This window comes from Terrapene carolina, unplaced genomic scaffold, assembly GCF_002925995.2.
Source record: "Terrapene carolina triunguis isolate 2854851 unplaced genomic scaffold, T_m_triunguis-2.0 Scaffold249, whole genome shotgun sequence".
In the NCBI taxonomy this organism is placed as follows: Eukaryota; Metazoa; Chordata; order Testudines; family Emydidae; genus Terrapene; species Terrapene triunguis.
The window spans coordinates 1,058,774-1,084,479 of NW_020664600.1; the positions used below are offsets into that span (position 1 = coordinate 1,058,774).

Consider the following 25,706-nt stretch of genomic DNA (forward strand, 5'->3'; position numbering starts at 1 on the left):
GCGGGCATGATGGGAGGGGGAAGATTGGGCACTAGGGGTCAGGGTGGAGATGGGTGCGATGGGAGTGGGAGGGGTGAGCGCTATGGGTGCAGGGTGGGGGTGGGCACCGTGGGCGGTGTGAGTGCTTTGGGTGCAGGGTGTGGTGGATGCAATGGGGGGGAGGGGTGAGCTCTTGGGCGCGGGGTGGGGGTGCTGGGAAGGTGCTTGGGAAGGGGGCTACTAGAGGGAGAGCAGCCAAGGGGAGAGGTGAGGGGGAGGGGAGCTCCTTACCCAGGATCCCCTGGGACGTCACACTGCAGCTGCAGCTCTCTGCCCGGGCTGGGGTAGGGGGGCCGCGGCTGAATCCTCGCTGCTGGCTTATCTGGTAATGTGGAGAAGGAAGAACATGGAGCCACGCCTGTTCCCCTGCAGGGGCCGGGGTAAGCAGCGGCTGCACCGGGGAATGACCCTGCAAGCCCCCTGGCTGCCCACAGTGTCTCTGCCAATCCCTTGTGCTGCCCACCGAGCCCCTGTGTCATCTGCTGATGCCCACGTGTTGGCTGCAGTGTGCCCACCACAATCCCCTTTTGCTGGCCAGAATGGAGCCCCCAATCCTCCTGCACTGTCACAGCGCCCCCCACAGATCCCCCCACGCTGTCACAGCATGCCCCCTACAGGCAGGTAGGGCAGGGCAGAGCTGATTGGCCATTACATTCTTATCGCCCTTCTGTAAATGTCTCTCAGCCACACCCTGTGTGCACCAGAGCAGTGCCATCGAGCAGACGTGTGCAGCAACGCGGCTCTTCCCAATGCCTCCTCTGCCCCGCGTCGCTGTTTCTGGGAGTCCTGGGACCTCACCCTCAGAGTCACTGAGCCCCAACGCTTCAATTGACATCAGGCCCCATCGTCTCGAGGTGGGTGCCAAGATCCAATGGGGCTAAATGCTGAGCACCAGGGGACTTAGCACTGCACAGTCCCCCGAGTCCAACAGAAGCCCTGCCCTGGACGGGGGCATTATCGGGAGTCCCATCTTCGGCTGGGAGCTGTGGGGAGGGCGGTCGGAAAACGTGACCCACGCACCCTCCAGAGTGCCAGGGACTGGGCTGCTCTCTGCCTGCAGAAGCACAAATCCTGTCCTCCTGTACAGAGGGCATCCCGGCCAGGGCTTGCCCCCCTCCCCCGGCACAGCCAGCTCTGCCCCTACCTGTCTGGGCCACGGCTCCTGAGAGGCCAGCGAGGAAGAGGAGCCAAAGCTGCAGCTTCTGCATTTTCTTCACCTGCAGAATAAACCAGAGGGAAGAATCAGAGGGACAGGTGTCAAGAGTCTGTGGCCAGTGTGATACGGACAATCAAGGCATTCTTTAAATCTATTGGAAACAAACAAAATCCCAGTGTTCATACAGCTCCATTACGAGAGAGCGGCGGCGACACTGTCAGCCATGACGGAGGAAAGGGGGAAGTGTTCAGTAAATATTTCTGTTCTGTACTGGAAGGAGCTGGGGGACATTTCCATCTCTGACAGTCAGAGCTGTAACTAGGTATTTTTGCGCCCGAGGCAAGAATATTAAATTGCACCCTCCCCCAGGGCCGGCTCTTCGGTGGCAATTCGGCGGCGGGTCCCTCAGTCCCTCTCGGAGGGAAAGACCTGCCGCCGAAGACTGAATGAAGTGGCGGCAGTAGAGCCTGTGATTTGGGGGGGTCTAGCTCATAATTTTTGGCTGCTTGGGCTGGTAATGTTGCTTCCAAGATGGTCTTTGGTTCCAGTCCAGTTCCAATCCAGAGAGGGACTCACAGGTGAAGAGAGGAGGGAGGTGCTGGATATCAGCAGTGGCCACTAGGGATCAGCATGGGTCCTGAGAATGCTGGGAGTTCAGGTTTGCAGGGCAGGATCAGGGGTGGCAGGTTTGTAGAAATTTTGGTGGTGTCCAGAACACGCCCCTCCCAAACTCCATCCCCCCACCCTCCCAACGCTCTGGGAGGGAGTTTGGGTGAGGGAGGAGGTCTGGGGTGCAGGCTCTAGGCTGGCACAGGGGATTGGGGTGCAGGCTCTGGGAGGGAATTTGGGGATGAGAGGGGTGCAGAGGGAGGGGGTGCAGGTTCTGGGAAGGAGTTTGGGGATAGAAGGGGTGCAGAGGGAAGGGGTGAAGGGGTGAGGGCTGTGGGTTGTGGCTGGGAATGGGAGGTTTGGGGTGTGGGAGGGGCTCAGGGCTCGGGAAGAGGGTCAGGGTGTGGGGGGATGAGGGCTCTGGCTAGGACTGGGGATAAGGTGTTTGGGGTGCTGGAGGGGCTCAGGCAGAGGGTTGAGGGTGCAGTGGGGGGTGAAAACTCTGACTGGGGGTGTAGGCTCTGGGGTGGGGCGGGGCTGGGGATGAGTTTGGGGTGCAGGCAGGCTGCTCCGGGACAGGGGCCAGAGAGGACAACTCCCCCCAGGCGTTTCTCTGCTGGCAGCAGCAAGCTCTGGGGGAGAAGTCCCCCTTTCCTGCCCCCCCAGCAGCACACTCACCCCCACCACTGTCACTGCATGTGCTCCTAGGGTCCCTCTCAGGTCCAGGAATCTCCCTTGCCTCCCCCATGGTGGGTGCCGGAGGGTGCTGCGTGCGCCTCCTCCCCTGCTGTTGCCCCTGACTGTAGCCTAACTGGGGGTGAGGGATGGGGCTGCCTCCTTGCCCAGGAGCGGTGACTGCGGGCGGGGGGGGGGGGGAGGGGGCTGTGCTGCTGGAGGGTCCCACTGGAGAAAGAAAGGGTCTGAGGGGGAAGGGCAGGCTCAGAGTCAGTCTGCCCTGGCAGTCGAGCTGGGGGGCGCTAGGACCCGGTGGCAGCAGTTGCTGCAGGGGAGAGACAGGGACTCTCTGCTCCTTTTTTTTTTTTCTCCACCACTTTCTGCGCCCCCTCCCCCTCCCGGCTTTGTGTGCCCGAAGGCAAGTGCCTCACTCGCCTCCCCCTTGTTACGGCACTGCTGACAGTGATCAAGTCATACTTTCTATCCCATCCGTGACTAAGGAGGGTGTTACCCAGCAGCTACTAAGGAGCAGACCACTCACACCCAAGAGTATTAAAATAATTGGCTGAGGACCTCTCTGAGCATTAATGCTGATATTGAAGAACTCTTGGAACACTGGGGGAAGTTGCAGAGGGCTGGCAGAAGAAACGTGCCAAAATTTAAATATGATAAATGATGTGAGTCAAGAAACTATAGCTCAGTTAGACTGTCATCGTTCCAGGGCAAAACCCTGGAAAGACTGAGGCAGGCGCAATCAGTAAAGAACTAGAAGATGGGTGTATAATTACTGCCAGTCCACATGCTTTTGGGGGAATAGGTCTTGTCAGACACACCTGAGACAGGTTTTTGATGAGCTCACATGTTTTGCTGATCAAGGCAGGAGTGTGACCTTCATACACATGATATTTCTATCACACATAGCCTGACTGCAGCGCTCCACTTTGTACTGCTCTGCCTGCCCTGCCTAAAACCTGCCCCCAGGCAATGCCAATCTCCAGATGCAGGGGTTGCTGCCCCCGTATGGGGAGGGAGGCAGGCAAGCTGGGAATGGGCGACGGGATGGATCACTTGATGATAACCTGTCTGTTCATTCCCTCTGGGGCACCTGGCACTGGCCACTGTCGGAAGACAGGATACTGGGCTGGATGGACCTTTGGTCTGACCCAGTACGGCCGTTTTTATATTATGTTCTTAGGGATATGGCCCCCTCACCTGCTCCCCCCAGCCTGGGGCACACTGGGGAGCAGGTGCTCTGTCAGAAAGAATGGTGCCACCAGGGCACTCCTCCCAGCACTAGGGGAGGATGGCAGCTCCCCAACCCCCCTCGGGCCAACATCTCCACCTGCACCTGCTCTGGGCTGTGCAAAAGGACGCGATTTAGTCATGGATTCCGTGATCGTATCAGACCTCCGTGACTTCGGCTTCCGCTGTCCGCGGCTATGGCTATGTTAGGCTTTTACTAGAAGCTTCTGTACGGGATCGGGGAGCAGATACTGGACACAGTGTTGGTCTATAATACTCTAAATACCTTTTAATGATTACAATATAAACCTCACTCACTCCACATTCATACCCCAAACATACTGCACCAGAGTCCGAAGATCGGAACAAAGTCCCAATGGCCAGTCGAGGTTCGGTCCAATCACAAGGCGTGGCAAGCCGACACTGCCCCTCTTCAAAATTGGGGCTTTGGATCGATGTCTGACTCCAAATTTCAGATCTGTCAGGCAACCATTTATAGACCAGTCCATCACGTCATCTGCTCTTTGTCTCCATTCGCTAGGCCTTTCACCCACAACTCAGAGAAAGCAGCCCCAGGGAGGCTGCCATAATCCAAGCAGCCCCGGGGAGGCTGCGTTCCATTTCCCCAGTTTTTATCCACAGCTGTAACAGATACAATACCACCAATGTTATTCCCTTTTCTGCTGGTTTTGTATGTTTTCCATGGACACAACAAGGCTGTTTTGCAAAAACAGTCCTTGACTGCTTAAAACCTTAAATCCTCGCTTCAGTTGCCAGCATGCAACTCACATACTCATGTCAAACACACTTCATTCATGCTAGGCCTCAACGGCCCATAACATATTGCATTATATATAGTGTAGATATAACCCAACAGCTGGAGCTGGGGCTATGTCCCCCCCACCTTGCAGCTGTGCCCTGGGCTATGCACCACCTCCAGCCCCTGCAACTGCGGCCAGGGCTGTGCCCCCCTCACCCCACCCTGCTCCTCCTCTCACACACACGGCTAGGGCCAGGGCTGTGCCAAAATCTTAACCTTAGCTATGTGGCATGAGAAGAATCTGCTGGCAATATCCTCATTTGTAGCCTTTCACTCAGGGCCTGGAGACAGGCTTCGGGAGCAATCCTGGGCACCGTGTAGCTCAGGGCATGGAGAACAGCAGTGGGAGCAGAGCCAAGGCCGTGCCGTGGTCACTGGGAGACTGCACGGGCAGTAGAAAGCCAGGCGTGGCTGGGTGGGGAGGCTCCAGGCGGACACTTGCTAGAGCAGCAGCGGGGCAGAGGCACCTCAGGGCGAGTTCTGCTTCCATGGGCTAGTAAAACAGTGCTGTTCAGTGATAGAGAGAGCAGCTGCCTCCTCCCTAAAGTTAGCGGTGGTGGGGGGGGGGGCACCCAGAGCTGGCAGGGCTCTGGGGAGGGGCGGGGGAGATGCAGGAGCAGGCGGGATGCTGAACTGTGTCCCAGGATGCCTTGCTGTGAGAGTGCTGAGGTCACTAGCTCAGCTGAGGAAGGATGGAAAGCAGCCCTCTGTGCTCCCTGCACTCCCACGACTGAAAGAAGGCACCTGGGCTTTGGCATCCACACGAGCCGTGCGGCAGTCCATGGAGAACCAGAGCCTTGCAGAAAGCAGCCCGTCCCCAGTGCATCACTGCTGAGCCCCCGACTCGCCCAGCGTTGCTCCGGCCTGCGAACCTCGGCTGTGATCCAGAGCTGGGCTAATGCCCACTGGACAAGCCAGGCCACAGCGGGTCGGGGGCTGCGTGGATCTAATCTGCGATGCAGACAGGATGGTTCCCGGATGTGTCTCAGAGCGCTCCCTCGTCTGAGTATGGGCCCAGCCTCAGCAGCAGCCCTTGGCTGGGGACAGGCTGGACCCTGGCTCCAGACCGAGTGAGGGGTTCGCACTTTCGCTTCTGCTCGAGTCTGATTGCCCCAGAGACGAAGGGATTGGCTACCCTTGTGAGTTACAGCACATTAAAGGAGCCCCCGGCGCACTAGCTCACTACCCGTCCACACTGGCAAGGCACGTAGAGCGCTCTGACTCCATGGCTAGAGCGCTCCTGGTACTCCACCTCGGCGACTAGAATAACGTTTGATGCGCCCCCACTGGAGTGCCCCAGCGTCAGTGTGAACGAGGTGTTGCATTACTGCGCTCTGATCAGCCTCCGGAAACGTGGAAACGTCCCATAATCCCCTTAAGTCAAGTGGCCACTCTTGTCACTGTTTTGGATATGCCCTTTGAAAGCTCCATTTGACACCCGGCTGCTTATCTGCTCCGAGACAAAGCAACCATTACTGGGAATGCTGTGTGTGAGAGAAAGAGGCCGGGGGGAGGGGAGCGGGGGGAGGGAGAGGTCTGCTGCTGTCTGAACTTACAAGACAGCATGCTGACATGCTCTTAGCCCCCCCAAAACCCTCTCTCTCTCCCCCCACATACACACAACACACTCCCTGTCACATTCCTCACCACCACCACCCATTTGAAAAGCACGTTGCAGCCACTTGCATGCTGGGATAGCTACCACAATGCACTGCTCTCTGTGGCCGTTGCAAGAGCTGCTAATGTGGCCACGCCAGTGCGCTGTCAGCTGTCAGTGTGGACAGACTACAGCGCTTTCCCTACTGCCCTTTATGAAGGCTGGTTTAACTCAAAGCACTCTACAGCCGCAAGTGTAGCCATGCCCACAGGGCCGGCTTTAGGCCGATTCCCCCGATTTCCAGGAATCGGGCCCCACAGGTAAGAGGGCCCCGTGCCTTAGGCTCACCCGGCGGCAGTCCACTGCGGCGGCATTTCAGCGGCAGGGGGGTCCGCTCCAGGGTCTTCGGCGGCATTTCGGTGGCGGGGGGTCCTTCAGTGCCGCGGAAATCACGGAGCGGACCCCCCACCGCCGAAGTGCCGCCGAAGACCTGGACCGCCACCGGGTATTCGAATCGGGCCCCGCAGGCCCTAAAGCCGGCCCTGCATGCCCATGCCCGAAGCTACGCTTGCAAACCAGCCTTCCTTCAGCTATGCCCCAGGAACTCAGCCAGCTGGGACCACAGCGCCTGGGCGGAAACACCTGCTTCCCCTCCACGCTTCAGGGGCTATTTGGTGTCACCCTGAGGGGAAGTGAGCCCAAAGCAGCCAGGCCTTAAAGGGGGGTGAGGAAAGCAGGGGTCGAGCCGAACCCTGGCAGACAGTGCCTGAAGCGCGCCCCTCCCTCGCTCCCCAGCGAGCTCGGTTTGCGGGTCTGCGGCCCCTGGCAAGCCGTGAGTGTCTCCACAAGCTACCCCTGCCGTGCCCTGTACCGGCCATACAGCCCGCTCGCCCAGCACAGCCGGGCATTGCCTGTTTCCCCCAGCATCGCCTGTTCGCTTCGGGGCTGCAGCCCGACGGGCAGCGCGCTGCTCCGGCTCCCAGAGGTCTCGCTCCTGCCGCAGGGACCTGGCCCGGCTGTCCCGCCTCGAGCTCACCACAAGATCCCCCACGCCCGGCAGCGCCCCGCCATCGCCCCGCTCACCGAGCCGGGCACCCGGCGCAGTGTCCCCCGCCCAGCGCGCTCGGGAAAGGTCCGCTGCAGCGCCGCGCTCTGCTGCCCCCGGCCCGGGGGTGAAGCTCTGGCCGCGGGCGGAGTCTGTGCAGGGGCTGGGGCCTAGCAGCTGTGGTGGGGGTGGGGCTCAGCGCGGGTGATTCGCTGCCCCAGCGGGTGGCAGAGGGACGTGGGAAAGGGGAGGGCAGAGTCCCCCCGCAAGACGGTGCAGCTCAGACCCCGGTTCCCAGGGCTGTGCTTTTAAAGGCAGTGCCCAGGCCAGGCAGAGGCAGCTCCTCCCTGGCCGATGCGATGAACTGGGCTGACAAAGGCGACTGGATCCAGTGTACCACTTTCACAGACACCCCCGAGCAGTATAATGGGCGGTATTTGCACTTGTCTGCACCAAGTCTCCCCGCAGTTCCCAGCTTTGTTTTAGGGGCTGTTCCCATTGCTGCACTGGAGGGGCCTTGTCCTGTGACCCACTGCAGAGGGGCTGTCACTCCTTACAGTATTTACTGTGGAAAAAGTTATTGTTATTACTCTTAGCACCTCATCATTCCTCTCCCTTAAGGCTGTGCAGATGGAGGTCCTGCTGCATACACTTAATAATAGATAATCATTGAAGATACCAAGTTGCTAGTAGCTTCAGCAACCACCTCTCAATGTTTCTAGTGTAGCACTTCCTGGTGGTACTGCAATATAAGGTTTTAAGTCTAAATTGTTGGGTTTTTCTTCTTTTTCTGCACACAAGTTTATTTTTTGGAAGCATCCAACTTGAAGGCTGACTGATGTCCTGCGTTGGAGTCAAAACGTCTTCAGTTTCCTTTGATCTGCCAGTCGAGACTGCCTTTGTCAGCTGGAATTTTGCCTCTGTATCCAGCACCTGAGTGTTTTTTTCACATCCCCACCTCTGTGTAGAACTTGGTTCCCAAATATTCACCACAAGCCAGATTTTTAAGGTTGAATCCCACTAGTCACCTAAATAACTTTTAAAAATCTGGTTGTCATAACTATAAAGGGAAGGGTAACAGCCCTCCTGTGTACAATACTATAAAATCCCTCCTGGCCAGAGACTCCAAAATCCTTTTACCTGTAAAGGGTTAAGTAACCTGGCTGACACCTGACCCAAAGGACCAATAAGGGGACAAGATACTTTCAAATCTTGGTGGGGGGAAGGCTTTTGTTTGTGCTCTTTGTTTTGGTGAGAGTTCGCTCTTGGGACTAAGAGGGACCAGACATCAATCCATGCTCTCCAAATCTAAAGTTCAGAGTGGGGAAGGAGCCTTGACACTGGTCCTAAGGGCACTGTACAGAATCTTCCTCAAAGGCAAATTTCTACTGTAATTTTTTCTAAATATAGTTATCCAACCCCAAGGTAGATTGACAACCGCAACAATTAAAAGATCATGAATTAAGCACCCAAAAGTCATGAAATTAAAATAAATAAATACAGACCTTTTGTGTTCTTTTAATTTGCCTTTTTCTTTCTGAGCCTTTAGGGTGCACTAACTTCCCGCTTCTGCTGTGACCTCACCCAACGAATCCACACACGTAAAACGGTTGTACAGACCTGTAACATTCCATTCTGTTTTGGACTTCCAGTAATGTGATTCCTGCCCGCCACCCTCTTCGGAATTGAAAATTTATTAAAAATCCTTATTTCTGTGAGTAACCCCCCATCGTGCAAACACAGTCACGCAAACTTTACTCTTCTGTTACTGCACTTGCTGGATACATCGATGTTGATTTTTCTGCCAAATTCTTTATACTTCTAATTGCATATTTAAATTTCATAGCCTTTTATGTTGGCTACATATTTTGTTATGATACTTTTCACTGATGTTCTTCATTCTGACAAGTTTATTGTCTGAAGTAAAGTTTATTATCTGGGAAAGCAACAGCAGTGCACAGACAATCCAGGAAGTTTTTGGAGAGTGTTGGGGACAACTTCCTGGTGCAAGTGCTGGAGGAACCAACTAGGGGCTATGCTCTTCTTGACCTGCTGCTCACAAACAGGGAAGAATTGATAGGGGGAGTAGAAGTGGGTGGCAACCTGGGCAGCAGTGACCGTGAGATGGTCGAATTCAGGATCCTGACAAAAGGAAGAAAGGAGAGCAGCAGAATACAGACCCTGAACTTCAGAAAAGCAGACTTTGACTCCCTCAGGGAACTGATGGGCAGGATCCCCTGGGAGGCTAATATGAGGGGGAAAGGAGTCCAGGAAAGCTGGCTGTATTTTAAAGAAACCTTATTGAGGGCACAGCAACAAACCATCCCAATGTGCAGAAAGAATCGCAAATATGGCAGGCAACCAGCTTGGCTTAACAGTGAAATCTTTGGTGAGCTTTAACACAAAACGGAAGCTTACAAGAAGTGGAAACTTGGACAGATGACTAGGGAGGAGTATAAAAATATTGCTCAGGCATGCAGGAGTGTAATCAGGAAGGCCAAAGCACAATTGGAGTTGCAGCTAGCAAGGGATGTGAAGGGTAACAAAAAGGGTTTCTACAAGTATGTTAGCAACGAGAAGAAGTCAGGGAAAGTGTGGGATACTTACTGAATGGAGGAGGCAACCTAGTGACAGAGGATGTGGAAAAAGCTGAAGTATTCAATGCCTTTTTTGCCTCTGTCTTCACAGACAAGGTCAGCTCCCAGACTGCTGCACTAGGCAACACAGTATGGGGAGGAGGTGAGCAGCCCTCAGTAGTGAAAGAACAGGTTAAGAACTATTTAGAAAAGTTGGACATGCACAAGTCCATGAAGCCGGATGCAATGCATCTGAGGGTGCTGAGGGAGTTGGCTGATGTGATTGCAGAGCCATTGGCAATTATCTTTTAAAACTCGTGGCGATCAGGGAAAGTCCTGGTCAATAGGAAAAAAGGCAAATATAGTGCCCATCTTTAAAAAAGGGAAGAAGGAGAATCCGGAGAACTACAGACAGCCTCATCTCAGTCCCTGGAAAAATCATGGAGCAGGTCCTCAAGGAATCCATTTTGAAGCACTTGGAGAAGGGGAAGGTGATCAGGAACAGTCAACATGGATTCACCAAGGGCAAGTCATGCCTGACCAACTTGATTGCCTTCTATGATGAAAGAACTGGCTCTGTGGATATGGGGAAACCGGTGGACATGATATACCTTGACTTTAGCAAAGCTTTTGATACACTCTCCCACAGTAGTCTTGCCAGGAAGTTAAAGAAGCATGGGTTGGATGAATGGACTATAAGGTGGATAGAAAGCTGGCTAGATTGTCAGGCTCAACGGATAGTGATCAACGGCTCGATGTCTAGCTGGCAGCCAGTATCAAGTGGAGTGCCCCAGGGGTCGGTCCTGGGGCCGGTTTTGTTCTACATCTTCATTAAGGATCTGGATGATGGGATGGATAGTAAGTTCGCGGATGACACTAAGCTGGGGAGAGAGGTAGATAAGCTGGAGGGTAGGGATAGGGTCCAGAGTGACGTATACAAATTGGAGGATTGGTCCAAAAGAAATCTGATGAGCTCCAACATGGACAAGTGCAGAGTCCTGCACTTAGGACGGAAGAATCGCATGCACTACTACAGGCTGGGGACCGACTGGCTAGGCAGCAGTTCTGCAGAAAAGGACCTGGGAATTACAGTGGATGAGAAGCTGTATATGAGTCAACAGTGTGCCCTTGTTGCCAAGAAGGCCAATGGCATATTGGGCTGCATTAGTAGGAGCGTTGCCAGCAGATCAAGGGAAGTGATTATTCCCCTCTATTCGGCACTGGGGAGGCCACATCTGGAGTACTGCATCCAGTTTTGGGGCCCCCACTATAGAAAGGATGTGGACAAATTGGAGAGAGTCCAGCGGAGGGCAACGAAAATGACTAGGGGCCTGGGGCACATGACTTATGAGGAGACGCTGAGAGAACTGGGCTTATTTAGTCTGCAGAAGAGAAGAGTGAGGGGAGATTTGATAGCAGCCTTCAACTACCTGAAAGGGGGTTCCAAAGAGGATGGTGCTCGGCTGTTCTCAGTGGTAGCAGATGACAGAACAAGGAGCAATGGTCTCAAGTTGCAGTGGGGGAGGTCTAGGTTGGATATTAGGAAACACTGTTTCACTAGGAGGGTGGTGAAGCACTGGAATGGGTTATCTAGGGAGGTGGTGGGATCTCCATCCTTAGAGGTTTTTAAGGGCTATCTTGACAAAGCTCTGGCGGGGATGATTGAGTTGGGGTTGGTCCTGCTTTGAGCAGGGCATTGGACTAGATGATCTCTCGAGGTCCCTTCCAGTCCTATGATTCTATGATTGTTTTGTCTTGTCAAAATCCGAGGCTTTTTAAAAATCAGTGACCCTATTACTCCTTTACATTGGTTGGGTGGGGGAGTTGGAGGCACCTAGTTTGTCTTTTGGTGAAACTAAAGTGCGTTGAGACAACTGTGTTTTTACAGTGGGATGGTTAATGCATGTTAATTACCCCTCTGGTAAAACCCATGTTTTCTCAGCACTGAGGACACAGACTATACTGCTGACTCTGATGCTAAACGAACCATTATTTTCATGGCTTGACAACTGTGATACTGATTGTTTGCATGGCTAACACCACTCCTTCACCATCAGAGCCAGGTATTTGAATGTCTACAACTCCTCCCCTCCCCCTCCTTTGTGTGGGTGTCATGGAAAACCAGTTAAAACATTTTAAACATAAGGAATTAACAGAGGCTCCCTCCTCAATATCCCTTACTCCCCTCCCTTATTAAGGGCTTGTCATCACGGTGTGACAGTAAAGGTGTGAAGTTAATACACATAAGTTACAGCTCTGTAAGCCCCTGTGTGGATGCTCTCTTCAGAAGTAAGCATCCTTAGTTTTGACAACAGCTTTCAGGGCAATAGAAGAGTGCAGGTGTCATTCCTCCAAACATTGCTAATCATCAGGGCTATGGCCTGTCTTGAACATTGTTAAGTTTTGTATAGTCTAGCTGTATCCCCGTTGGATTTTTTACATCCAAGTGGAAGGAATGAAGTAGGGGAGACCTTGTCTGAACTTTCCTGGGCATTGCCCTGGGTTGAAAAGCCTTTACAATATTTCACAGGTACCAATTTTGGTCTGAGACAATTTCAATAAAGATTTAAGATGAAAATAAAAGGTGATCTCGCTCCTTCTCTCTGCCCTGCGCTGGTCAGGACACCGTTCATGAGCTGAAGAATGAAGACCTGATGGTGCCATGGTAGGTCCCGATGGGCAGGCAGAGGGGGTTGGCCTAGTGGCACAGTGAGCCCTGAAGCTACATATATATATATAAAGTAGTGCCACTCTTGTCCCATTAGAATTAATCAATTGACTCACATTTTTGGTGCTTTAACTGTAAAGATTCCTCTTTGATCTCAGCCTCTGCCTGCTTGCTAACCACAGGTGATATAATCCTTATCTATTACTAACTATGTGCTCCCAGGCAAATGTCTGAGGGTGTGGCAGTTACTAGACAGGCTTTGTATTTGTTTCTGAAGCTGGGTAGAATGTTTTCATTATACGTAAATCACCTGGCAGGTCACTCCCCATTTACTCACCTTCTTGTGTCGCTGAGCCAATCAGAGCTGGCGGGGGGGGAGGGGGAGGGGAATGTTATAAATATAGCTGCTGAAGATAGCCCTGTGACATCAGTGGCTGGTCAATGAAAGAGCTGGTGAGTGTCTGCTGCGAGGGATGGTTTTGCTGACAGCTCTGAGAAACGTTTGGTAAGGGAGGATGCTGATGTTCGTATGAAGCTCTGAAGAAGCCAGGCATGAACACTACATATTATGGCCACATCACAGAGACTTAGAGCCAGATTCACAAAGGTTTAGGTGCCTACATCCCAATTTTAGGCTCCACTGTGATTCCCCAAACTCCCGCCACACCCTTGGGCACCTAAACTCACTCAGCACCTACATTTTCAGGGTAAAAGTTCCCTAGGCACCTAAGCTTCTGCCTTTGGGCCTGCGCACGGCTGCCTCCCTCTAGGCATCTAGACACCTATCTCCCACCTAAGCCCCAGTGTGAATCACAAACCAGGGAAGACGGGAGGGGGGGCGGAGAGGCTTATCTTGTGTGTGGGGACCGATCCGGTAGGTGTGCTCAGGGCTGCCTACTGGATTGGGTCCCATTCAAATCTGGCAGGATGAGGAGGACATGGTGTCACCACCCAGCTTCTAGCCCAGTGGGTGGCACACACAGCTGGGATGTGGGAGACCGAGGATCAATTCTCCCCTCAGGCAGAGGGGGAGAAAAGATTTGAACAGGCGTCTGCCGCATCCCAGGTGATGCTCCAACCCTTGGGCTAAAGGTTAGAAGGGGGGCACCAGCTCCTCCTCCTGCAGCTGTTTTGGGTGGAGTTAGGCACCTCCCTAGCACCATCTTTCAAGAGCCAGCTTAGGCACCCAAGCCGCCTGACTCCTGGAGAGGGGTCCCCATTCGCAGAGCTAGGTACAGAACTCTGCGAGGGGGTGGGGCTTAGCACACACCCCTCTGCTCTGCATCTCCCTTTGGCTGCCTTGGTGGTTCCCCGCCTAGCTCAGCTGTGTGAGTGGCAGTGTCAGGTGCCTCTCACCCCCCCCATTCATTGTCTATAGAGCCCAGGTGTCTGAGTCAAGCTTTGTGAATCGCAGGGCATTGCTGTGACTTTCTAGGTGCCTAAAAGCGAGGCCTTGTGACACTGAGCAGTGCCACGCCAACGTCCCTTTGTAACTTTAGCCCTTTTGTTGTCTTTTATCTAACCTCAGGGTAACTAAGGTGCAGGAGCTACTCTGCGGCAAAAATCCAGGGAGGAGAAGGCATTTCAGTCTTAGCAGGCAGGAAAGGGCCTGAGAAAATGTCTCTGGAATACGATCCGGGCCACTGTGCTCACAGATTTGTGCCAAAGTACAGAAGTACAAATTCTGCATTGAAAACTTGCTCAGTGTGTGTAACAGTGGCAAAGAGGGGACGTCTGTGTAAGGAACAATGGCAAACGTTCTGCCTAATAGATTATATTTTTAATGTATTCGGGTTTCAAAAACTGTTTACAAGGCTTTACACTGGTTTCAGTGTTTTGTGTCCATTAAATGTTTGTTTTCTGTAGAAACGTAATGGCCTAATGTACAATGGTGTAACCAGTCTGCCAGCTGCTGTTGGCAGCAACAAGGGCTGGGTTCAATATCTGGGGCAGGGGTGGCCAAAACCGTGGCTGCATGTGGCTCTTTTACAATTAAACTGCAGCTTGCAGAGTCCCCCCCATTCCTCCCATTCTCTGCCTACCAGACTGGTGGGGGGGGGGGGGGGAACTTGGGGCTTCTGCCCTGCAGCAGGGGGGTGGGGCTAAGGGCTTCTGCCCAGCGGGAAGGGGGGTCTCGGGGTTTCAGCCCCATGGGGCACTTCTGCTGGGGCTCAGGGATTCAGCAGGAGTGGGTCTGAAGCCTTGACACCCCCCTCCCCACAGGGAAGAAGCCCCGCTCCGGCTGGTGCGCCCCGGCTCTCGAACTTCTGAAGATTGCCAGTAAGTTTGACCACCCTGATCTGGTGATAGTGGGTGCTATTAGGAGGGGGTCTTCTTCTTAACAGCCTGATATTACAGTGTTTTAGGGTGTGTCTACACTACGAAATTAGGTCAATTTTATAGAAGTCGATTTTTAGAAATCGATTTTATACAGTCGATTGCGTAGGTCCACACTAAGTGCATTAAGTCGGTGGAGTGCGTCCTCACTACCGTGGCTAGCATTGACTTACGGAGCAGTGCACTGTGGGTAGCTATCCCACAGTTCCCGCAGTCTCTGCCGCCCATTGGAATTCTGGGTTAAGCTCCCAATGCCTGATGGTTTTGGGTACATGTCGTCAGTCGCTCCTCCCTCCATGAAAGCAATGGCAGACAATTGTTTCGCGCCTTTTTTCCTGGGTTACCCGTGCATATGCCATACCACGGCAAGCATGGAGCCTGCTCAGTTCAACTATAGGCTGAGCAAGTGCAGAATGGTGGTAGAATGTGCCTTTGGACATTTAAAAGCTCACTGGCGCTGTTGGTCAGACCTCAGCGCAACCAACATTCCCATTGTTATTGCTGCTTGCTGTGTGCGCCATAATATCTGTGAGAGTAAGGGGGAGATGTTTATGGCAGGGTGGGAGGTTGAGGCAAATCGCCTGACGTCCGATTTTGAGCAGCCAGACACCAGGGCGATTAGAAGAGCACAGCAAGGCGTGCTGCACATCAGAGAGGCTTTGAAAACCAGTTTCATGACTGGCCAACCTTCGGTGTGACAGTTGTATGTGTTTCTCCTTGATGCAAACCCGCCCCCTTTGTTGATTTTAATTCCCTGTAAGCCAATCACCCTCCCCACTTCGAAATAAAGTAACTATTGTTTTGAAACCATGCATTCTTTCTTTATTAATTAAAAAAAAAATGAGATAATGGACAAGGTAGCCCAGGTGGGGTAGGGGAGGAAGGAAGGACAAGGCCACAATGCTTATTGTAGCCACACTAAAAATCAAACTGTTTGAATGACAGCCTTCTGTTGCTTGGGCCATCCTCTGGAGTGGAGTGGCTGGGTGCCCGGAGCTTCTCCCCCCGCATTCTTGGGCGTCTGGGTGAGGAGGCTATGGAACATGGGGAGGAGGGGAGGCAGTTATACAGTGGATGCAGCGGGGGTCTGTGCTCTTGTTGGCTTTCCTGCAGCTCCAACAGACGCTTCATCGTGTCCATTTGCTCCCCCATTAGCCTCAGCATCGCGTCCTGCCTCCGCTCTTTGCGCTTATTTAATTCTTTCCTGGCCTCTGCCACTGAATGCCTCCATGCATTAAGCTGTGCCCTATCAGTGCAGGAGGACTGCATGAGGCCGGAAAACATGTCATCGCGAGTGCATTTTTTTTGCCTTCTAATATGCGATAACCTCAGGGACGGAGATGATAGGGGGAGCGTAGAAACATTCTACGCTCTACGATTCTGGGGGGACTGCATGGTCATCTGTGCTGCTGAGTTCGCCACGCTGACCAAACAGGAAATGAAATTAAAAAGTTCCCGGGGCTTTTCCTGCATACCTGGCTAGTGCATCGGAGTTCAAAGTGCTGTCCAGAGCGGTCACAATGGAGTACTCTGGGATAGCTCCCGGAGGCCAATACTGTCGATTTGCGTCTGCACTACCCCAAATTTGACCCAGCAAGGTCGATTTTAGCGCTACTCCCCTCGTCGGGGAGGAGTACAGAAGTCAATTTTAAGAGCCCTTTAGGTTGACGGAACGGGGTTGGTTGTGTGGATGCAGGTTATTTTTAAATCGATCTAACGTGGCTAAATTCAACCTAGCCCTGTAGTGTAGATCAGGCCTTAAAGTAATTTAGATGGAATGTGAGGATGTGACTTCCTGCTTCTCAGCTAATGACTGCTGCTCGGCTGCTCTTTTAATCTCGCTGCTGACGAAGACCTTAGGCTTTAGGCCTTACAATATGGCTGCAGACAAAGGCCTTATCCTTACAGTCCCCTGCTTAATGAGGCTTTTATCAAAGCCATCATTACCTTTCCAGGAGTCCAATACTCAGACCTGCTGAGCTTGGGCTTGCCTCCTGGGTATAATTAACAAGGGTCTTATTTGACTTTGCATGCCAGCTTCCTGTAGTCTTCTAACAGTTTTCTTCATCCAGCAAGCCAAAGCTATTATGCTCACTAATAAAGCCAATTGCATTCCAATGATCATCACAATCGGGCGAACTATTATATTTAGCATACCAGTTGCAAAAGGCGACTACCCTAATAGTGTTTCCCACCAGGAGTGATGTTCTGCGTCCACAATAGTTTTCAGTACATGAGTGATTTCTGTATTATCACGTTGTACTTCAATACGTATTTGTTCTCCTGTCTTTGCAATATCTTGTAAATGCAAATGTAACATAGGCTGGATTAACAATTTTCTTATCATGGTCATATTCATGCCTAAGGTTACAGGCGTTACATTGTGATACAATTGTGGTTTAAACTTCAAGTAGTTTACAGTCCATACAGGTACATAGTATTCAAAATCACAACTTTTAATCTTTGTAATGTTGCAAAAACATCTATTAATTCCTTATTGTCTACTACTACCATCGGACAATGATTTCTAACACAAACACATCCCCCTCCTGCATATACAACAGCTGACTTTTGTTCAGTGAATATATTAAACATACATCTTTGGATTCATTTGACTTTAACATAGAAACATTTCTCTCTTTCTTGTAAATGTTTTGATCCTCACACACATCTCAAATTTTCATGGACCACACACTGAAATATGTTAATGGTTTTCCATTGTTGGTTTCCTTTACATGCTCAGGAATGATGATCAGTGGAATACATAACCAATTTTTTTGTTAGCTGGATTCCCACAGATACCACTGGATATATATCAATAGTTAGACTGGGGTGTACAGTTACTACACATGCTTGTAGAACCATTTAATCTTTATTTAGGGTAAAATTTACCAATTTCCACCACGCCATTAATTGTCTCTCCCCTTCTGTAACATTTTCCCACAACTTTTTAATTCCAAAGGTAAATTTCCTTGCATGCCTTCCCAGATTATTTGAATGACCAACTGCTCACTTATTTCCTGGGCCTGTGTACAGGCTAATGCAAAGGACACATTTTCTTGTATTGATTCCATAGTCCCTGCTAACAATAACAAATTCTTTTCACCTTGCTGTTGCCATACTGGCAGTATTTTAAAAAATAATTGTTGCTCCATTCTTAATTTTGATGAGGATGCACTGATGGGCTTTCCCAATTCTTGTATTCAGCTGTAGCATAACTTAGTTTGTCTGCCATTATCTCTATGTTAGTAGCATCCAATACTCCAACTCCTAATCCAGTTTTACCCAAAGCAGTTTAATACACTTCTTGGGAGCCTTTTCTTTTGGCTGCCAGTCAAATCCAATAACCTTCAGTAGTTCACATTGAGATAGTATTAGGGCAGCTATACCGTCACTGGGCCTTTACTGTACTGCCCCTTATAGTAATCAGGGAAGGTGTGCAATGGCCTTCCTTTCCTTACATCCAATTTTATACAACACCCAAGTGCATACAGCTGGGCTTGCATCCTGGAAGTTGATTAAGACTTGCCAATTATTACTCATTGTTTCCCCCCAAACAACCAATGTTTTCACATACCCTTTTTTCCCTTGGTCATTTCACTTTGTGCTTCAAATATTTTTATGTTTATTCTTCCATTCCCATCAACAGATAAACCTTGTGTCCCATGCATATTCTGCCTTTAAATGTGCCTTTGCCACCTGTGGATGTTTCCCTTCCTTTTACAAATACCCTTGCTGATTGCAGGCAAAACAGAGGAATTACCCCTATACTTTCCTGTGTCTTTGTTCTATAGGCAGGTTTAATGGTTTTTAGCCTTTAAGGGTTTAGGGGAAATTATCCCACTGTTCAGTCATTAAATTCATGAGGTGGTGTATCTCAGTTTCCCTTTTTATACAGCAGACCAGGTTTGTAATGTTTTTCCTGCTGTGCTAAGCTTTAAGTTTATTCACAGATAATAGCTGAGAAGCATCACCATATGACCTTAAAGCATTTTCCCAAAAATCATACACACTATACATTGTTACAGGGGTACTAATTAACATTAAATTTATCCCAATTTTTAATATTAACAATAACATTAGCATCAAGTCTATTAAAGGTATCTTGTTATACCATGAATTATATCCTTGGGGTCTGATGAATTAAAAGGTAGGGGTGTTGTGCATATAAGCAGACCCCTTTTGTATTTGTCTTCAGATTTTAGCACTGGGCATACACACAAATTCATGTTATATCAGGCCGCGTTATACCGGGGTAGAGGTGTATGTGGAGTGTTTAGGACCTAAACCAGCACTCCTGGCTTGTAAAACTCTGTTTTGTAGGTTTAAGATCAACTCCAGGACACAGCCCCAAGAAGAGAGCTGCCAGACCTCAACATTCTGCCAATGACCCTGTGCAGAAACTGGAGTCCCCCAGGTGGACCTGATCCTGACTGGCCAGCAGGGAAAAGTTCATGTGCCTTATTAGGAGTGGTGAGCACTGTATGTGTGGCATGTGCAGTCTGTTTTTGGTGATTGTTAATAAATAGAGGTTATGTAGGATATTACTGTGTAAGGCTCTTTCACTGGTAAAAGGTCCTGCAAACCCACAGAAAATTACACCCTGAGCCCTAGGAACTGGGTAAGGGCGGGTGCCCTAGAGTGTAAGGTTACACCAGAGCTCTAGGAACGGGGTACGGGTGGGTGCCTAAATTAAGAGGGTTACGCCTTGAGCTCTAGGAACTGGGTAAAGGTGGGTGTCCCTAGAGTGTGTGAGTAACAGAGAATTTCGTGCGGGGAACGACAACCCCTCATAATACTGCCAGCTCTGGGCAAACAGCTTCCTAGGGCAGGCCCTGTGCTCCCCTCTCAGAAAGCAGGCACACACAGCAACATTTGCAGAAACTTGCTAAGGGCAGGCCTGGAACACAGCACTCTTGGGAGCACAGTGTACTGCCTGGGCCCCTAAGCCACCCAGTGACTGCAGCATAAACACCTCTCTGCAACACTGTTGGGTACCACCACACAGCACCCCAGGCCTGACATGCTCCATCTCGCCAGGCACATGCTAAATCACTCCTCTGGCACATATTGCAGATACATGCCAATGTTTAGAGCAGGACAGACTAGCAAATAACTTTGTAACAATAGCTAGTGCCCAGCTCTGTGTTGGGGAAGCAGAGCTCAAATCTGATCCCATTATCCTAGTCCGGGGCAGATCAGGGCCATTGTTTGAGCTGCCCACAGAGATGTGAAAAAACAAGTTATTAGAATGAGGAAGGTCTACTGGTATGTCCCTTCTACCCTGACACCACATCTCTGGAGCCCCTTGACCAGGTGACCTCAGCTTTGTACCACCCTGGCCCTGGTGAGGCAGCCCCACGTTCAGGACAATGTGAGCATGCACGTGGCTCTTACAGCACTTTGGAACACGGGTCTTAGACAGACACTTCTGCCTCACCTTTGTGATAACGTTCCAGGCTCGCCTCTGCAAACTCGTTTTTAAAACCTGTGCCTTTCTGCTTTCACTTCCTTTTTTTATCCAGGATGCTTTTTTAGTCTTCTTTGTAATTGTGGCTTTTTGAGAACCTAACAAAAGACTATAAACAACCCCCAATTATTGCTCACAATTTTCCTTTTAATTTTTTCCTCCCAATCAATTTGGCTCATGATTGTTTTCACATTTGGAAAATTGGCCTCTTTAGGGTGCCAAATGTCTATGTGACTGTTGTGTTTGCAAATAACAAATGTAGCAATTAGGTTGTGATTATGTGCACCCAGACCACCACTTTTTGTTCAGTGACCAATTAATTCACTGTTAGCCACTAGAAGATGTTGTACAGAGTTGCCTTATGTTAGAAAATCATCTGTAATTATAATTATAATAATTATTAGAAACGCACAAGATGTTTAATTAACGCAGTATTTGCCCCAAGACTGATGGAATGCAGGGGTCTTTCCTGCACCGGAGAGATTTGCTTGTGCTGCTCTCTAGTCTGATTTGGGTCTGTAATGCACCCCTGGTAGCTCACCTGCAACCTAACTCAAGATTTAACTGAAGTCTCCAAGTCTACAGCCCTAACCAACTCCACCCTGATCACCCTGTGCAGCAGGCTCTGCCCTTACCTTCCTGGGTGACAGCTCCCGAGAGGCCAGTGAGGACGAGGAGCCAAAGCTGCAGCTTCTCCATGTTCTTCACCTGCAGAGCGACCCAGAGGGGCAGGAACATGGAGAAGGGAGGTGGGAGGCCCTGGGCTGCTCTGCCCTGAAACCTGCCCCTGCAATGCCAGTCTCCAGGCACAAGGACCTGAAGTTATCCCTGAGTGGAGGTGGAAGAGGAAATGTGTCCAACCAATCCCGTCCCGGGGCGGAGTCTGGAATTGCCTGTTCAAGCCAATTTCATGCTGTTCATGGGGTGATGGCCATTATCAACCCCTTCCTGTGCAGGGTGGGGCCCAGCCTAGCCAGCTGTAGCCACTGACAGAGACACTCCCCATGCACACAGTGGTCTCAGTGTTTGTTGTACTTATTGCCTGTTACATAGTCTGTGTGTGTATGAAATACCCACAAACACCACGCGGCATGTCCTGGCTGTGAGAGATGCCCCCCAGTTAACGGAGCCTTCCCCCCAAACCCCACCCCCAAGCCAAAGCTCTGGGCCTTGACTCCTGCCCTGCTTGTGAAGAGACTCAGGTTCTGTCAGTGCAGCCAGGACATGAATTGCTGAGACAAATGCTGTTCCCGATACAAATACTGTTACACTTACCCCCCAAATCCTGGGCTGTGCAGAAGAGCCCTGGCAGGCCTCAAACGTCCTGGTGACACACAGAGGGGACAGGTCTCTGCCAGGCCCAGCTCAAACCTCAGAGCTTTAGAGATCAACACTGAATTGCTGCTGGAAGCAGTGCAGTCTGGAGAACTGGGTGCATGCTCTGGAAGCCCCAGAGCCGAGCTATCACCCTTCTGTGGTGGTGATGGCAAGGGGCCTCTCACAGTATCTGGCTGCCTCTGATATCCTTGCCCCTGTCAGTCTGGTTCTGCCCAGATGCTGCATTGGCCAAAGGTCTCCCCTGCCGAGGGGTGAAGATCAGGCACCCGTGCTGACATCATTAGATCTAGAGCAGTGGGTTTCAACCTTTTTTCATTTCGAATGGCAGTGCGGACCTTTGGAAATCTTAGGCATGGTCTGTGGACTCCCAGGGCCTGCAGCCCACAGGTTGAAAACCACTGATCTAGAGCCCTGAGCCGTTATATTGCACTTGGCAAGTATTTGATCATGAGGCAAGTAAATATCCTTAGCCCAGTTTCGTATCTGGGGAGGCGTAGACCGCGAGAGGCTTGGCCATGACCAGTCCAAGGTCCCGGGCACTCAGCCGAGTCACTAGCCAGCCTTTTTGCCCCTTGGCTTCCCCATCTGTAACAAAGGGCCTGACTCTGCCAGTGCCATTTTGCACATGGAGGAGCAGGGGCTCAGGAAGGACAAGGGGGCAGGTCCTTGTCCTGACACTCCCTTGCTGTGTGACCTGGGGGAAGTCCTGCACTAATCACAGGCTCTGCACCATGGGAACGGTGGCATTCCCCTTCCTTCGGGGCAGAGCAGCGCCTGGAGTGCTGCGGAGGGGCAAGGCAGGCTCCCTGCCTGGAGTTTGCTGGGCTTAAGGCACCAGCTCAAGTGGCTGCCTTGGTTATCTGAAGAAACAGCCCCAAGGGAAAGGCCCCACCCCTCCTTTCTTGCCTTTTTTTTTTTCCAATCTTAAACGGTCGTCTTTTCATCTTCTCTTGCTGACCATACAGGTTTCCATCCTATCAGATAAAGAGTTTATTTTAAAAAGAAACGTTTGAAAGTTTAACATGTAAACCAGGTCATGGGGGTCAGAGAGCAGTCCTGAGTTTTAGGGGAATATTGATAATTGACTGAACTCTTTCATAGTGAAACCGTTTTGTAGGCAGCCATTCTTTGTTAGTTGTCATGCTTTAGCATAGGCAAGCCCGTGTCATTCAGAAACACTTCCCTCCTTTACCAGGCATTATCTCCCCCATACAATGGACTATGAAATAACCAATAAATAAGATTAAGGAAAACACTGGGGAATTACAGTCTTGGAGACATTTTGTAGCAGGACCTGCAAAGCAACAGGTACATTTTGTTTATTATTACATTCCAGGGTCCTAGAGGATGAGGAGTTTGGGGTGTGGGAGGGGCTCAGGGCTAGGACAGAGGGTTGGGTTGCGGGGGTGAGGGCTGCGGGGTGGGGCCATGGATGAGGGGTTCAGCATGCAGGAGGGGTGTGACGGGGTTGGGACTCACCACCTGGTGCCTCCTACTGGTTGTGTGGGGAATTAGCTCTGTCCAGTGGAGCGCCCCCTCCTGGTGGTGTCCTGTCCATCATCTCGCCCTCAGTTGGCGTGTCCAGACCCGCGTTGCTCCCAAGCTCGCAGTGTCCTCTTCGAGCCACTGCCCTCCGGCAGTGCCCCTTAGTCCATCCTCGCCCCCATCCGGGGTGTGGGGGGGAAATCAATCAGCTGCCTCTCTGCGTCCTGGCCGATGTGGCCAACTGCACCCTCAAAGTCACTCCCCTCTTGGCAGGGGGTTGGTGCAGCTCTAGATGGCCGCTCTGTCGGCCGGAGCAAGGCAAAGGGGAAAGGGGAGGACCCAGGCCCACTCACTACTCTGGGTCCCAACCCAGGGACCCTCTAGTGGCAGCCGTCCTGCCCTCCTTCTCTCCACGTCCCTGGGCCGCTTCCCCTTCGGCCCCTCGCACTGGCTAGGCCCTTCCCTTCAGGGCCTGCAGCCTGACAGATTCCGGGCTGGAGTTACCCTCTGCTCCCCCAGGCCTGCCCAGCACTGCGCTGTCCCAGGTGCTAGTCTCCAAGCCTGGAAACAGACCTTCCCCTGTCAAAGGCCTGGGACAGACTCCCTGCTCCTGTCCTGAGCAGCCTTCTTATAGGGCTGAGCCTGGCCCTGATTGGCTGTCTCCAACCTGGGCCCTGATTGGCTCCCAATAAGCCCTCCGCTGATTGGCCGTGCATCTGCGCAGGCCCACTGGCCTGCTGCAGCACATACTCTCAGGGAGTGGGGCAGTCCGCCCCACTACAAGGGGGCTCAGGGCTGGGGCAGAGGGTTGGGGTGTGGGGGGGGTGAGGGCTCTGGCTGGGGGCTCCGGGGTGGGGCTGGGGATGAGGAGTCTGGGGTGCAGGCAGGCTACCCCAGGGCTGGGGCCAGAGAGGAGGACTCCCCCCATCCCTCTCCCCTCTGGCAGCAGCGAGCTCTGGGGGAGGGGCCCCTCCTCCCCCCCGGCAGCACACTCATCCCACACCACTGTCACTGCATGTGCTCCTAGGGCCCCTCTAAGGTCCAGGAAGCCCACTCGCTTCCCCTGTGGTGAGTGCCGGGGGGTTGCCATCACATGTGCGCCTAGGGCAGCAGGCGGGGCCAGAGGAGAGACCCAGTCCTGAACATTGGTGGAGCCGGGCCCCAGGGCCCTGAATATTGCTGGAGCCCGGGCACCACAGGCGCATATAATTTACCTCCCCTGCCTTTTCATCAGAACTCTTGGTTTGGTTTGGGTTGTAACAGAATCGACCCAGGAAAGTATAAGATATACAAATAATATAAAAGTAAGGGTGCAACAGCTCCCATCCTCCCATGCCCTTAAACAGAAATTCCTTCTTACTTAGGGAGGGAGATCCATGGACTTTTGAAAGGTTAGCCCTGAACTATTGGCTAAGAGTATAGCGCAGCTGTCGCATACAAGTGAGTGATCTGTTTCAAGAGGCCTATTGGTTGAAGATGGAAGCGCCTAGAGGTCCCTTGCCAGCACCAGCAGTCAAGCAGCTCATGAAGAGATGTTATATGGGTGAAAATTGTGGGAAATGAAGAAACAAATATACCATTGACACATATGGTGTTTGAGATGTGTCATGGGAGCGGACCAACAGGGATAGCTGCCGATGAATGTGATCACAAGGACAACGTGTAGGAGAAATATGAGGCCAGACCACTGACCCAAGTTTGTTTGAGACTCTGGCTCCCCGGCAGGAGACCCAAATGATTTTGTACGGAAGTGAGTCACAGCTACATTGTATGTAAGAATGTTTAGGGTCTTGGAGAGGACCTGGCCACAGTAATTCAATTGGCTAGAGTGTTTTGGATCGAGCCCATCCAGAGGCAGTTCTTTTATTGTAAAAGCTGCGAGCTGAAGGGGTCTCTTGACACACGAAGTAAAAGGTTTTAAAAGCACATCATATAAAAGTACAAAGATCCTCAGAGGATTTGGAGAATCTGGACACCGATTGCTCTGCTGGAGCAAATGGATTAGGCCTGATCCTGTTTTTGCTCAGAGCCAATGCCAGATGTTCAGCAGGATTCTGAAAGAGAAGAGGGTGCTTATTCTATAGGCCCGTACTATCTAATGTTGAGGAAGAAATATGGTATCAAGCCTGTGCAAGGCCAGAACTGTAAAACTGTTATGTGTGCACTTGTGCAAGTGGCTGTGCATGGAATCATTATGCACTACTTGAGAGAGAAACAATTTGAGGACTGCCCAGGGTGACTCATAGATGCCCCTGGGCAGAGGAGTCACAACTGTGTGAACTGGACTGTAGGTGATGCGAACTGTAAAATCAAAGGAATTAGTGGCAATTTGTGCATGGAGAGTGTTCTAAATATTATCATCACACTGGGATATGTACTGCAGTGCCTATGTTTAACCCAGGAACATTTAGCTCAAGGGGCAGAACTGGTCGACAAAGTGACTGAGGACCCAGACAGAGCGTTAGAGAAAACAATCAAGCTGATGGATAAATGTTGAATACAGCATGTTGAATGTCTTCTTCGTTCAGCAAATCACAAAACCCTGCTGAGAAAAACCCCTAAAAGTTCGAGTGTGCTGGGGAATATGGTGTGTGTTGTAAATAAAATGTCAGTTGAAAATGACTGTGTCAAGCATGTTTTTATGGAGCT

General features: G+C 51.4%; 1 protein-coding gene across 1 annotated transcript in view; it reads right to left on the reverse strand.

Moving 5' to 3' along the window:
* The window catches only part of LOC112122135 (serum amyloid P-component-like), an 11,774-nt gene extending 4,464 nt beyond the window's left edge, over positions 1-7,310 (reverse strand). Inside the window, exons 1-3 of the mRNA XM_026657607.1 lie at positions 7,222-7,310; positions 1,184-1,256; positions 271-361 (exon numbers count right to left, since the gene is read on the reverse strand). Coding sequence (XP_026513392.1) covers positions 271-361; positions 1,184-1,247 — 155 coding nt within the window. The 5' untranslated portion in view covers positions 1,248-1,256; positions 7,222-7,310. The remainder of the gene's footprint in view (positions 1-270; positions 362-1,183; positions 1,257-7,221) is intronic.
* Positions 7,311-25,706: the final 18,396 nt, after the last annotated feature.